The sequence below is a fragment of the Teleopsis dalmanni genome, chromosome 2, assembly GCF_002237135.1.
Source record: "Teleopsis dalmanni isolate 2A chromosome 2, ASM223713v2, whole genome shotgun sequence".
Taxonomy (NCBI): Eukaryota; Metazoa; Arthropoda; class Insecta; order Diptera; family Diopsidae; genus Teleopsis; species Teleopsis dalmanni.
Genome location: NC_051847.1, coordinates 148,191,005 through 148,204,265, shown reverse-complemented (window position 1 = coordinate 148,204,265; position 13,261 = coordinate 148,191,005). Strand labels below are relative to the sequence as shown.

Sequence of the window (13,261 nt, the reverse complement as noted above, 5' to 3'; positions counted from 1 at the left end):
TATGACAACGTGCGTTTTACCGAACACCACAGTCTAAGAATTTAGAGATTACCATAAAAAGGCGTTACAATTCTCGTACTAAAAATCACTTTTAGCCATGGCTTGACCTATTTTCTTGACTAAGATGCTTTCGATACTTTGGCAAGTATTTATGCGAATTATTGCGAAAGGTAAGAGAGGCAACACCAAACACATAAAATTTGATTTGATTGCTAAACGATAACAATCAATTCCACATACAAAACACGATAAAATATGAAATAAATTAAAATAAAAAATAAATAAACTCACAAATGAAATGCCCCAAATGCCAGCCACACTAGGTACGACTAAAATGCATGGTACATAAAATTCGATTTGGCTGAATTGCCGATAACGTCTAAATGTGGTCGACTGTCGATTGCGATTGCGATGGCGATGGCGATGGCAATAGTTGTGTATGTACATATCGATATTAGGCCAAATGGCAAAAACCCCAATTTCAATTGCAGTTGATACTGATCAAATGCATTTGGGGCTAATTGTGTTACTAATGTAATTGTTGTTGTTACTACGTTTGTGCAATCAACGTAGTAATAAAAAAAATTGATTCGAGTTGAAAAATGAAATAAAATATACGGTCCATGAATAAGATTTATATTAATTGACATTAGTGACCGACAGTTTGGGTTTACTTAAAGCAAAGCATTAGTATGAATTTTAAGAGAAATTTTAAAATGACTTTAAACTTGATCGACATCAAAGAAATCGAATTGATGTGGCATGTATTTAAAAGATAAAATATATTTACAAGTTTATGTGTATGAATCTACAAGTAAATAAAACAACTGCGACTTATTTGGAATTTAACCAAAAAACATTTAATCCCTTATTCTTAAATTAATGTCAGTACTAAATTCATTCTATACGGTAATATAATAAATTTTTTTATTTAATAGATTATGGATGATAAATCTAGTTAAGTTTAAATAATTTTTAACCTTTGGACTTTTTAAACTACTCATCAAAAAAATGGTATGAGAAAAATCTCAAATATCTAATTGATTTACAATTTTTTGTAAAGAAATTTTTTTTAATCATCAAATGTAATCATGAAATGTAAGATTGCTTTCCTGGTTAGATATATAAGTGAATGTTCATTCTTATAACTACTTTCATGTTCATAAGTGTTCAACCATGAGTAGGAAAAATGCATATTGAAATTTTATTGGTTTGTACAAAATTGAAATACATTTGCTAGATTCTATGGAGCATTTTCTATAAATAATTAAAATTAAAAATGAAATAGGTCTCTAAGATTACGGTTAAGATTAGAATAGAATGGCTTGCGATGAGCATACATATGTCAGGTCTGTTGCGATACCATAACGAGAAAATTGAAATTAGTCACTACATTCAACCTTTCATCCTAATGTAAATACAATTGCTTTTAGTGCCTAATTTAAACAGGTTAATTATATTGGCTGACAACATATTTTTCTAGCAGTTAATTCTTTGGTGGATAACAATTAAACAATGATATTATAAACGTTCTCCATATTTTTTTAAACATTTCAATTTAATTTTGCTCTTTTTAATATATAACCAAATGAATATCAATATACCTATATATATTTTAATATACTAACTGTTTCATATCAATGTATATCAACTGATTTCTTGATCAAACAAATAAAAAAAAATTTCACGAGATGGTTTATTTTCAATATAGATGTAGGTATAAAGAGTTTTTTAACTTTCTTGAATGAAGTTTTCCTTAACTGCTTTTTTGAAAAAATTGCAAATGACCTTTCTCCATATAATTTTTTTTGTATAAGATCCAGAAATCACCTTCTTAAGTTAAAGCTCATTTGTACGATATATCGGGGTTCATATTAATCAATTCCTTCAAATAATAGCCACACTCTCCTGATTAAAAAGAACTTTAGTTATTAATTAAAACCTGTTATATCTGCATCCACATCTTTCAATAAGAATTACATATATGAACTAACTATACAATTAAGACAATTTATAAGGTTGAACTTTTAATTAATCTTTAGAAATGCCCCATCATTGTATGTGCCCTATGAGGTAGCAATTATGTATTCTGTTGCCTTACATAAAGTAAGTAAATATTTAATAGGCGTTATTAAGATTGCTAATCAATTTCAATCATTTATCTTATTTACCTTTAATGGCTTAATTATTGCTCTTTATGTTAGCCACAAGCAACTGTTATATTTTTTTTGCATGTAGGTAGAAAAAAAACGTGTATATATTTATGCAAAATAAACTATAATTACCGTTTAAGTTAAATATCTTGAAAGAATATAAAATGAAATACCTTTCAATAAAAAAAATACACACTTTTGGGGAAATCGTTAATAACTGCGAATTGGTTTTTTTGCCAACTGTAGATTCGCTAATGACCATAATTAGAATTTTTAAAGCTGATTAACAAAATTTAAAGAACAGCATTATGGATTTGCTTATATTCGAATTAGTTACTTGATTAGAGTTAAGTAAAATGAGTAGAGTGGAACCTCATAAATAGTTAATCGATTTTTGAATTAAATGAAATGAACTTTAATATCGATAGAAACTGCACAAAATATTGCTAGTAAAGTTTCTCACTGGAGGTTTTACAATTAAACTATTTTAATAGCAGAAAATATTGTGAAATTTTATATAGGTGAACATGATAATTTCAAATTATAAATTTATTATAATTATATAAACATACATATATTTTATATGTTTCTTTAGAAAATATTAAAATTTATATCTGGGCATGATAGGTGAATTTTTAAAAACTAATTGATACCATATTAAATTATACACTATACATAGTCTTATCCAAATTTATACTTAGTTAAAATTATAATATTTAATTTTTGAAAAATATATTAATTGTATTTATGTATTTTATTTATTTTTTTTTTACGAGTATTTTCATATAATTTTTATAATATTAAAATACCATATTGCCATTAGATAAATCCGTATCTATTGGCAATACAAAGATATGGCAGAGCATATCTTAGTAGATCTTAATAGAGCAGAACTTTCGTTACTGGCCGCTTATTTCTTAGTACATCGTTGCTATTTCCCAAGGATCTTTTGAAAGACATACATATAATATTAAAATATATTAATAAGTATATATATATATATAATATTAATATATATAATATTAATATATATAATATTAAAATATTAATATTAAAAATATTATTAATATAAAGAAACTTATATTTGATCTACAAAAATATGTAGCACAGAACCACTGTTTCTTATAGGTTAATTGTCATTATTTCAACATTCTTTACATAAACTAGCTTTTGAAAAATATATTATACTATTGATATATTAAAAGTATTACTGATGGATAAGTAAGTATATGTCCACTATAAAGTAAAGCTAAGATTGCTGATAAGTTATATGCAATGGTATTTTTCCCTGAAGCATAATCTTAAAAAGATGTGTGAACAGGGTTAACTCATCTTCATTCGAAAGGCTGACTGTGTGTTTTGGGCATACAAAGTACTCTGTTCCACTGGTCACATTGTTTTGGTTAAAATTGTATTTTATTTTAAGTATGTATGCTTTAATAGAATTATAATAACGAATTGTTTGGCGAAAATATGAGATAATAAAACACTTTCAACTTTACAAAAAGATGAGCTAACATTGGCATAAACCATACTTAAAAGATAGTAATAAAAGCGTCTAGGTAGTTTTGTATTTATCTAATTTAATATTTTCATCTTTATAAAAGTTGTAGTTGTTGTATAATCAATTTTATATATTTAATTTTAGAGTGTTTAAAATATGTTAACTTAAAAGTAATAGAAAGTAATAGAAAGTAAAAATTCCGTTGATTCAAAATCTTCATTTTATTATGTGTAACAAATCTAAATTAATTGCTCTCAAAATTTAAAGATTATTTTCTGTTCTTACAGAGACGATGCACACCGAAACGACTGGTTTGATAGAACAGTGAACATTTTAATTAAAGGTAAGTTGTTTTTTTTCGCTGTTTATTTGCAACAATTTGTTGCTCAATGACAGGCAATTATAACAACAATTTTACGTTAATATGTAGAAAACAAATTAAAACAACAATTAAATGATTTAACAATCAGTTTGGCAGAAGTCAAAACTATGACTTGCTTCTGAAAATTATAAATTATAAGCATTTGATGGTAGTGATATTGTTATTGTATCAAATAAAAATAAAAAGTTAGCAAGAAATTATTCAGTTAGAGCTTCAACTTCGAGCACCACATATAATGGTTACGGTGGAAAAATATCTATTATATATTTAAGCTTTTTAATTGCAGAGAATAATAAACAGGGATTTTGTGATTTTGTATTTGTTTGTAATATTATTGCAATTGTTATTGTTATTATTATAGGAGCATTAGCAGTTGAAAAATATTCGTGCGATCTCAATCGTTAAATATTGTTACTATTGTTGCTGGTATTGCTGGTAAAGTGCCTGCTTTGTCGTTGCTGATTTATGAAACAAAAGTGAAAAGCTGCAATTAAACCAGTCAGTGACTTTGTTTGAGTAACAACGATTTTTTCGACTTAAATTTTATTTGCAACAATATCAACAACAACAACACCAGACGCAGCAAACACAGCAGACAGCAAGCAATAACAACAATAACAACTTAAAATGCACTTAATTCAGTTTGCAACATACATAATTGCAACATGACAACGAGACAGTGTAAGTTGCAAGTTGCTGGTTTGAAAATAGCAGCAGCAACAGCGACAATTTCTGATTTTAAAATTTTTAAATAAATTTTTATTTATTTTTTTTTGGTTTGTATCTTATATTTTGATTTAATACAACAAACACGACAATGACTACCTTTGCGAATCAGTCGAGTGCCTCAATATTTGGTTTGTTATGTACAAACACGTAAGTATGAATTCATTCGCATGTATCATCATTAATAATGATGGAACTGCTGGTCATAAAGTGGTATTGAAATGGAAGAGCATTTCTCATAAAGAAACTAGTCAGAGAAGGTGGTGAAAATATAGTTAAATTACATATTTGTACGAAAAGAAATGGAATGCAATGCTATTATTGTGTGCTTGTGAAAGTAAGGCTTCAAAATGTGTTCAGCCTTTTGTCCCCCGGTATGTGAAGGGTTACAATATTATAACGAATACATTTAACACTCAACATTTTTAGGAAAATTACTTTAACTGCTTAAATTTATCAATTGCTACTTCATGACTAATGCTGCTAACAAATTAATCACACACTTCGGATTGAAAGTTAGCAAAACAATATGCTTTTTTGATTTATACATTTCTGAACTATATTACAATCTAAATATGTAAAAAAAATTTCATGAAATTAATTTAAAATTTTATGTACGGTCATAAAGAAGAGACTAGTCAGATGCATGCCTAATAATTAGATGCTGATACAGGACTACAGCCAAAAATTTATTATAAGAGAAGCTTTCATATCAATTTTATATATGACTTAAAATGCTTAAAAACAAGCATTTTTTCATTATAATCTCATATTATTTCAATATTTACTATGTATTATTCTCTAATGCTTCTAAAGTTTTTTCATTTCGAACCATTTAGTTTTTCGAAAAAATTAAAAAACATATTTGTTAGAGTTTTATAGACATATTTCTTTATTAGAAACCAATACCTTAAGTTTCGAACAAGAGTTCGTTGCTAGAAGGTAAATTATTAAAATGAAATAAGGTTGATGAAGAAGAAAATCATAACCGATTTTAAGAAAAGTAAGTAAGTAATCGCAGCTACTTGTGAGCTTATACATTGCTTCGATGGAACACTATTTGTTTCTTGACTATTTGCAGTGGTTAGTTTTTAGAACTTTCTAATAATACGGCATAGTAATAGCTTTAATGAAGTATTTATATATTAAATTATGTGTATCCATCACTTTTCGAAATAATTTAACAATAACTGTCTTATGCTACCCTATGCTTCTCGTAGGAGTTAAAGGAGCATATATATATAATTGTCTCCGGTTTCGTTCGGTTTACCGCGTTGGCATTTCATTTGTCTCTGGTGTATAGTGATAGATTTAAAGTACAAAATAGTTGGTGTAGAAATTCAACTGTACTATCTTGAAACATTTTCAGACATTGTTTAGAAATTATTATTAGGTACCCAATGACCAAAACCTACACCCATATTGCTAATAACTCACAAATACACAATTTGCTTATCATCTTACAAACTTTACGCAATCTGATTTGTCGATTAGTTGAAATATTTTCATTGCTTTATTAATCATTTCTAGCGTAGTAATCTCAATTCGATGCCGCGGTCGAAATACATATTCAAACTAGTCATAAATGCTGGTACAGATATTATTCTATAAACAGTATTCAATTTTGCTTTAATTTCTGTAGTTATTATCCCGTTTATATATAAATACTTTATTGCTACACTGATCACTATGGTCTTTCTTAGCCATATAGAATCGGTTTTCTTTCACAACTTTCTAATAACACGGAATAGTAATTGCTTTATTGAAGGCATAAAACACGTTTTTTATACATTAGGAAGAAATACAAACAAATCAAACCAGGCATAAAATATTAAAATGACAAACAAACAATTTTTTTATTAATTTACCTAATATAATTTAGTTCTATATATACATATAACATCATATAAATCAACCTTATAGTAATTTATGATTTTTTGTTTAAGCATTCAACACATACTCATCATGTGTAATAGTCGGTCGAAAAGTCAAACTTGGCTAGTCAGGGACAAGCAGGGTGTAAATAATGGATCGAAACACAATTTAAAAAAAATAGAGCAAACAAATCTATTAGAATGCAATTTGCAAAAATATTGCCAAGTCAAGTCAAGAAGAAAACTAAAACGGAAAACAAATGACGAAGCGACGATAACGTCTGGAGTCTGTGCGTCAAATTATAGATCAACCCGAGTCCAACTCTGCAGCTTAAACCAAATAATAGAAGTATTAGTTACGTTGTTATTAGCTAATTGTGCTTTACATGCAGTGGCGCATATTCAAATTGCAACAGCGGCCTTTGGTGGCACATACAATAATGACGCCGCACGTTATTACAGTAGTCAATATCGCAGCAGTCGTTATGCGCACAGTAATGATGATAGAGGAGGCGGAAATAATATACACACAGCGTTTGGTTATAATAGTTTAGAGCAGTTAACACAAGATAGCATAGACGATGATTATCAACCAGCAAATCAGTTACACCGTAGTCAAAACTTTAAAATAAGTCCCAAACCGTGCTCAATCGGACGAATCGAGGGCACATGTATGTTTGTGTGGGAGTGCATCAAATCTGAAGGACGTCATGTAGGCATGTGTGTAGATTCTTTTATGTTCGGTTCATGTTGTGCACACAATTATACGGACAATATTGTACTACCGCAAGTGTTTTCGTACACACGTCCCACAAAGCCGGTTGGCATTAGCAGTCTTAATCATAAGCCAAGACCACCGCCTTTTCCGCATAAACCAAGTATTAGGTAAGTAGTACAAGAAATATGATGTATTAAGTTAGACACAGTCACACTTCCATAACTCGAAGTACCATTTTGCAAAGAAAAGGTTTGACTTGTGGATACTTCGAGTTAAAGAATTTTTTTGTAATTGTATGTTATATGATTCTAAACCATGTTTCACTCTATTTAGTTCAAGTTATAAAAAATTCGAGTTATAGAAGTTCGAGTTATAGTAGTTCGTATATGATGGTGATATATTATTGCATCGTTGCAAGGAACATCACAATTTGTTCTTTGAGTACACTATGAAGCAATGATGGAAAACTAATTGCACTTGTTCACGAACTACTCTTAATTCAATATATTTTATGATGACAGTTTGCACAATAGTTATTTGAATGTAATGTAATGAAATGTAATATAAATTTAATAAATAGTACATTTAAATATTTAATAAATAGTATTAAAAAAGGAACTGATGATATTTACAGAACACCATTTTTGCTTGATCGTGAGCTGTTATTATATTTAGCAAAGTATTTTCAAGTAGTATGATTATAATAAAAATATATATGAAATATTGTGTTTCAGAAATATTAAATGTTATTTTAATATAACATTTCGTGATTGAATTTTGTAATGAAACAGCAAATCAACGATGCAAAATTGTTTGCACTCAGATCTTTAAAACTCTTTTTAACTCACTAATGTTTCTTTCAGTGGCATGACTACAATTGAACGTCCACATGGCGCTGGTACTTTGGTTATACGTCCTTCTGGTCCACACCATCAAGGCGCTTTACATAAACCACAGTTTGCTAAACCGACACAAACCAGCACCACAACTACTACAAACTCTTTGTGGTCTTCGAATGTAGGCGCTGATATGCAATCAGCTGCCGCAAGCGTTTCATCATCAACATCATTAAGTAAGTTTATTTGCTGATTTCATTATGATATAATTAAATGTGCAATATAAGATACGATTGTAAATTACCCTGCTTGCAAAATGTTAACTGTTTTGTAGCGTACATATGACATGAGTAATATATACATTAAGACCGAAAAGTTTTCGGAAATTCTCATTTAAAATTCGCGCGCTGTATATTTTTCGATATTTTAAGTTTATGTAGTTTGGCAGCAATTAAGGACAATTACTATGCCAAAAATGACCGCGATCTGTCAGACAGTTCGTTTACGGCAGCTGTTGAAACCAGTTCACCTCAGTAGTGCGTTGCGAAAAAAACAATGGAAAAAAATATTGAACAAAGAGGTTGCATCAAATTTGTGTTTCGAACGAAATTTCGTGTGCAGAATCGTTGCGAATGCTACAAAAGGCTTATGGGAATCAGTTTTATCAAAACTCAAGTTTATGAGTGGTACAAAGCCTTTCGGACGGTCGTACGACCGTTCGAAGACATTTCGCAACGCACTACTGAGGTGAACTGGTTTCAACAGCTGCCGTAAACGAACTGTCTGACAGATCGCGCTCATTTTTGGCATAGTAATTAAGGACAGTGCTGCCAAACTACATAAACTTAAAATATCGAAAAATATACAGCGCGCGAATTTTAAATGAGAATTTCCGAAAACTTTTCAGTCTTAATGTAATTTATGACTTTGTCCTTCAATTTCTAGATACTTGGAATACTTTACCACAACACTTAGGAACATCAACAACAATGCAACACCATTGGCATATGACGACTGAACCCAATTTTATAACGAAACCACGACCCCCCAACTGGGAGAAACCAACACCGCTGCGACCAAAACCATCAAAACCAACAAAGAAACCGATTATTGCGCCAGAACAGCCTATGTTGCAACAAACACCTCCTTCGTCAATTGTTTATACTACACGACCACAGGTATGAAGATTTATATATTAACATAAGCACTGCACATTTACATACATGTGTATGGAATTATAAAAAGCATATGCAAGAAGGAATATAGCAGAACGTGAGGTCATTTACTCGTATGGCTTAGTGCACTTTGCTAGTATAATGAAAACACAGCCTTGAGGGACATTTTATTGTTCAAAAATACCTGATGAAAGATTTAGCTGTCTTGGGTGTGGTACCAACTAAGCTGTGCTAGCTTCAAGTTCAGTGTTTTACAACGCAAAGCTAAAAACTGCATATTGACTGACCACAAGCAAAGTGCAGTACATTAAAATGAAAAATTATTTCTCTGTCTTACGACCATAAAAATTTATCTTAAAGAACTTGTATAAATTAAGTTCGTAATTAATTTAAATAATCATATTATAAAATTTTCAGCACACACAACAAACACAGCCAACATATATAACACAAACCCACAGTCGTCCTACAGTAAACAGTAGCAGCGAAAGTTTTTCCAGTAGCACTAGCAATAGCATTCAAACGATTTCATCCTCAAGTACAACAAATGCCGCTATATCATCAACAACACAAAAATACCAACCAATAACAACTCAAATGTCAACAGTATCAGCAAATACGCCTCAAAAAGCTACCCAAAGGCCATCTTCAACAACTCAGCTATATACAACACCCACGCGTCGTCCAATCTCAAGTACCTTTACTTCAACAACCATGGGTGCTGGCACATCAACCATTGCATCATCGTCATCAACATCCTCACTTGCATTGCCATCTTCATCTTCATCTTCATCAACAGCAACTGCAACAGCACTAGCATCATCATCATCGACAACATCAATATCATCTTCATCGGCAACAGCAACAGCAACATCAGCAACTACAATAAAAATGAAACCGACAGCAGAATCATTTGCTGCAACTATAAGCCACACTTTGCCAGTTCAAAATCTTACCGCAATCGAATCGAATGAAATTGCAGATACAACTGCAGAAAGTACCGCTACCATTAAAACCATTTCAGCGGCGCGTAGCGGTAAGTTTGATTTGTTTATTTCCTTATTATGCCTATTTCACTCTTGTTTGGATCGCTTAAAATATATGATCAGTTACTGTACACTAAATCAAATTATTTTCACAGAATGTGGCATACCAGTACTCGCTCGTCCGGAAACACGCATCGTGGGCGGTAAAAGTGCAACATTCGGCCGTTGGCCATGGCAAGTTTCTGTACGTCGTACCTCCTTTTTCGGTTTCTCGAGCACGCATCGCTGCGGGGGTGCGCTTATCAATGAAAATTGGATAGCAACAGCAGGTCATTGTGTAGATGAGTAAGTAAAAAATGTGAATCACTAGAACTATTTAAAAAGATACGTGCTTATGCTTCTGTACTCTTATGCAGAAGTACATTTCTAAAACTTCTTGTTTTTATTGGAGTCTAAGCTAGTACAACTAGTAAGTTTGCTTAAAAGCTAAATGCATATTTTCTTTTTTTCTTGTTCTTTTTTGTAACTTTCACAGTCTACTGATATCACAAATACGTATACGTGTCGGTGAGTATGATTTTTCGCATGTGCAGGAACAGTTGCCTTACATTGAACGTGGCGTATCCAAGAAAGTTGTACATCCGAAATACAATTTCTTTACTTACGAGTACGATTTAGCTTTGGTTAAATTAGAGCAGCCACTGGAATTTGCACCACATGTTAGTCCTATTTGTTTACCACAAACGGATAGCTTATTGATTGGCATGAATGCAACGGTAACAGGTTGGGGACGACTAAGTGAAGGTGGTACATTACCATCTGTGCTTCAAGAGGTAATTGCATGATTAACTACATACAAGTATTTTCTAATATGTATGCACATATGGAAACATGTTTTTAATGCATATGCGTTTTTTTCAATAAGGTTTCTGTGCCAATTGTTAGTAATGATAATTGCAAAACGATGTTCCTGCGCGCTGGTCGTCAGGAATTCATACCAGAAATATTTCTTTGTGCTGGCTATGAAACCGGTGGTCAAGACTCGTGCCAAGGTGACTCAGGTGGTCCACTACAGGTTAGTATACTGAATTCCGATTTTTTTCACTTTATTTTATTTAATTATTTGTAATTAGGTCAAATCTCAAGATGGTCGTTTCTTTTTGGCGGGTATCATATCGTGGGGTATTGGCTGTGCCGAAGCTAACTTGCCAGGCGTCTGTACGCGTATATCCAAATTTGTACCTTGGATATTGGAGAATGTAACATGATAACATTAAGCAAACACAAATATAAATAATTTTCTTACTTAAATTACTCGTATTGACGAGCAAACCAGAAAGGGAAGGGTAAGACACACGTTAAATGTGAGTCAAATTTAAGATTAAAAACAAACATCGCTTACGATGCGAAATTATTATATGAACGTTTCGGGAGGGTCGAAACTTACTAAATTTAAATTAACTTAAATAAATAAAAAAACTGAGTATTTATGAAGCTTGACATATAACACAATTACTAAATTACAAATACTACTCAAATGGACTGTACATATATAAGATATATTTTATTTATTTTTATTATTTTTTAAAGCACGCTTGCCTAGAAAGTTTTAAAATTGTTTTTATATTAGCTTTACTTATAAGAATTTGTTAATAAAATATTATATATTTATATAGATAACATATATCTTGAATAAATTAATGTGATTTAAATTTATTGATTAGTTAGCAATTTTTAATTCATTTTTAGAAATAAAAATATCAGTAAAACATAGCAAAACACAAAAACTAAAAACAATAACAAAAAATATAAATTAATTAAATAAATAAATGGAATTAAATAAATGGAAAAGAAATATATAAAATTTGTTGCAAACAATTATAGCAAATTATATGTATAAAAATAAGTTTCTTTTAATCATATAGAAAGGAAAGAAATCCGTATTAAGGAACTACATATGATGTTCGTAAAAATAATAATTTTGAATAGAGTTTATTTGAAATATTACATTTGAATTAGAAAATGTTATAAAACTTGGAGAAAGGGAGGTTATAATATACTTATTTTATCTAATAAAGCTTATTTTCATTGAAATATTTTCAAATTTTGATTCTGTATGTAGGGTACAACCTAGTTATAGTACATCACTGTTTCATTATACCAAAAAATTTTCACGCCAGGCTAAGACCGTAGATTTGATGCTACTCTTAGGGTATCATAGACTATCATATGACCAGTGCATACATCCATTTAATAAATTTGTAAGATATGTCCATATACAGGTTTTGTTTAAAAAAAGAGAAGTAAGAAATAGACTTCAAATAAAATTATATGAAACTTAACAAATATTTTAATTTATTTAAAAATATAAAATAAAATTTGTCAACAAAATGTTTAAAATATCAAATATATACATATTTTTTGGTATTAAAGGAAATTATTTATTTTTACATTTAAAATAATATGTAAAGATATAAAGTTTAGCAAAACAATGTTGCAATCGTAATATTCAATAGATATAATAAATTTATACAATCAAATATATTAAAATAATACACAAAATAATAATAATACAATAAATAGTTTTATTAGTTTTAAATTGAAATAAATAAACAAATTAAATAGTATTTTAATTATTATAATATAATTTAGTTGACCAAGAAAGTCTTTAAAATATAAGTGTTGTTGCAATATAAGTATCGAGTAATAAAATTAATCTGATTTAATATATTTATATAAAACACCTACACAAATGGTTTGCATTCAATGGATATGAATAAAATGAAAATTGATTTATTCATAGAAGGTAAAAATAGTGATTGTAAATTTTATTGAATACTTAAGTAGAAAGTATTTTCTGATTTTTTTTCAACGAAAATTTTTTTTATTAATTAATTAATATTACCA

At 29.7% G+C, this 13,261-nt stretch overlaps 1 protein-coding gene across 1 annotated transcript; it reads left to right on the top strand.

The window, feature by feature from the left end:
- The first annotated feature begins 3,943 nt into the window (after nucleotides 1-3,943).
- Nucleotides 3,944-11,891, top strand: LOC119685404 (serine proteinase stubble). Its single transcript, XM_038099674.1, has 9 exons — nucleotides 3,944-4,000; nucleotides 6,712-7,524; nucleotides 8,221-8,429; nucleotides 9,139-9,371; nucleotides 9,786-10,404; nucleotides 10,510-10,699; nucleotides 10,890-11,187; nucleotides 11,280-11,429; nucleotides 11,488-11,891. The coding sequence occupies exons 2-9, from the start codon at nucleotides 6,731-6,733 to the stop codon at nucleotides 11,620-11,622; spliced, it is 2,628 nt and encodes an 875-aa protein (XP_037955602.1). The 5' UTR covers nucleotides 3,944-4,000; nucleotides 6,712-6,730; the 3' UTR covers nucleotides 11,623-11,891.
- The last annotated feature ends 1,370 nt before the right edge of the window (nucleotides 11,892-13,261 follow it).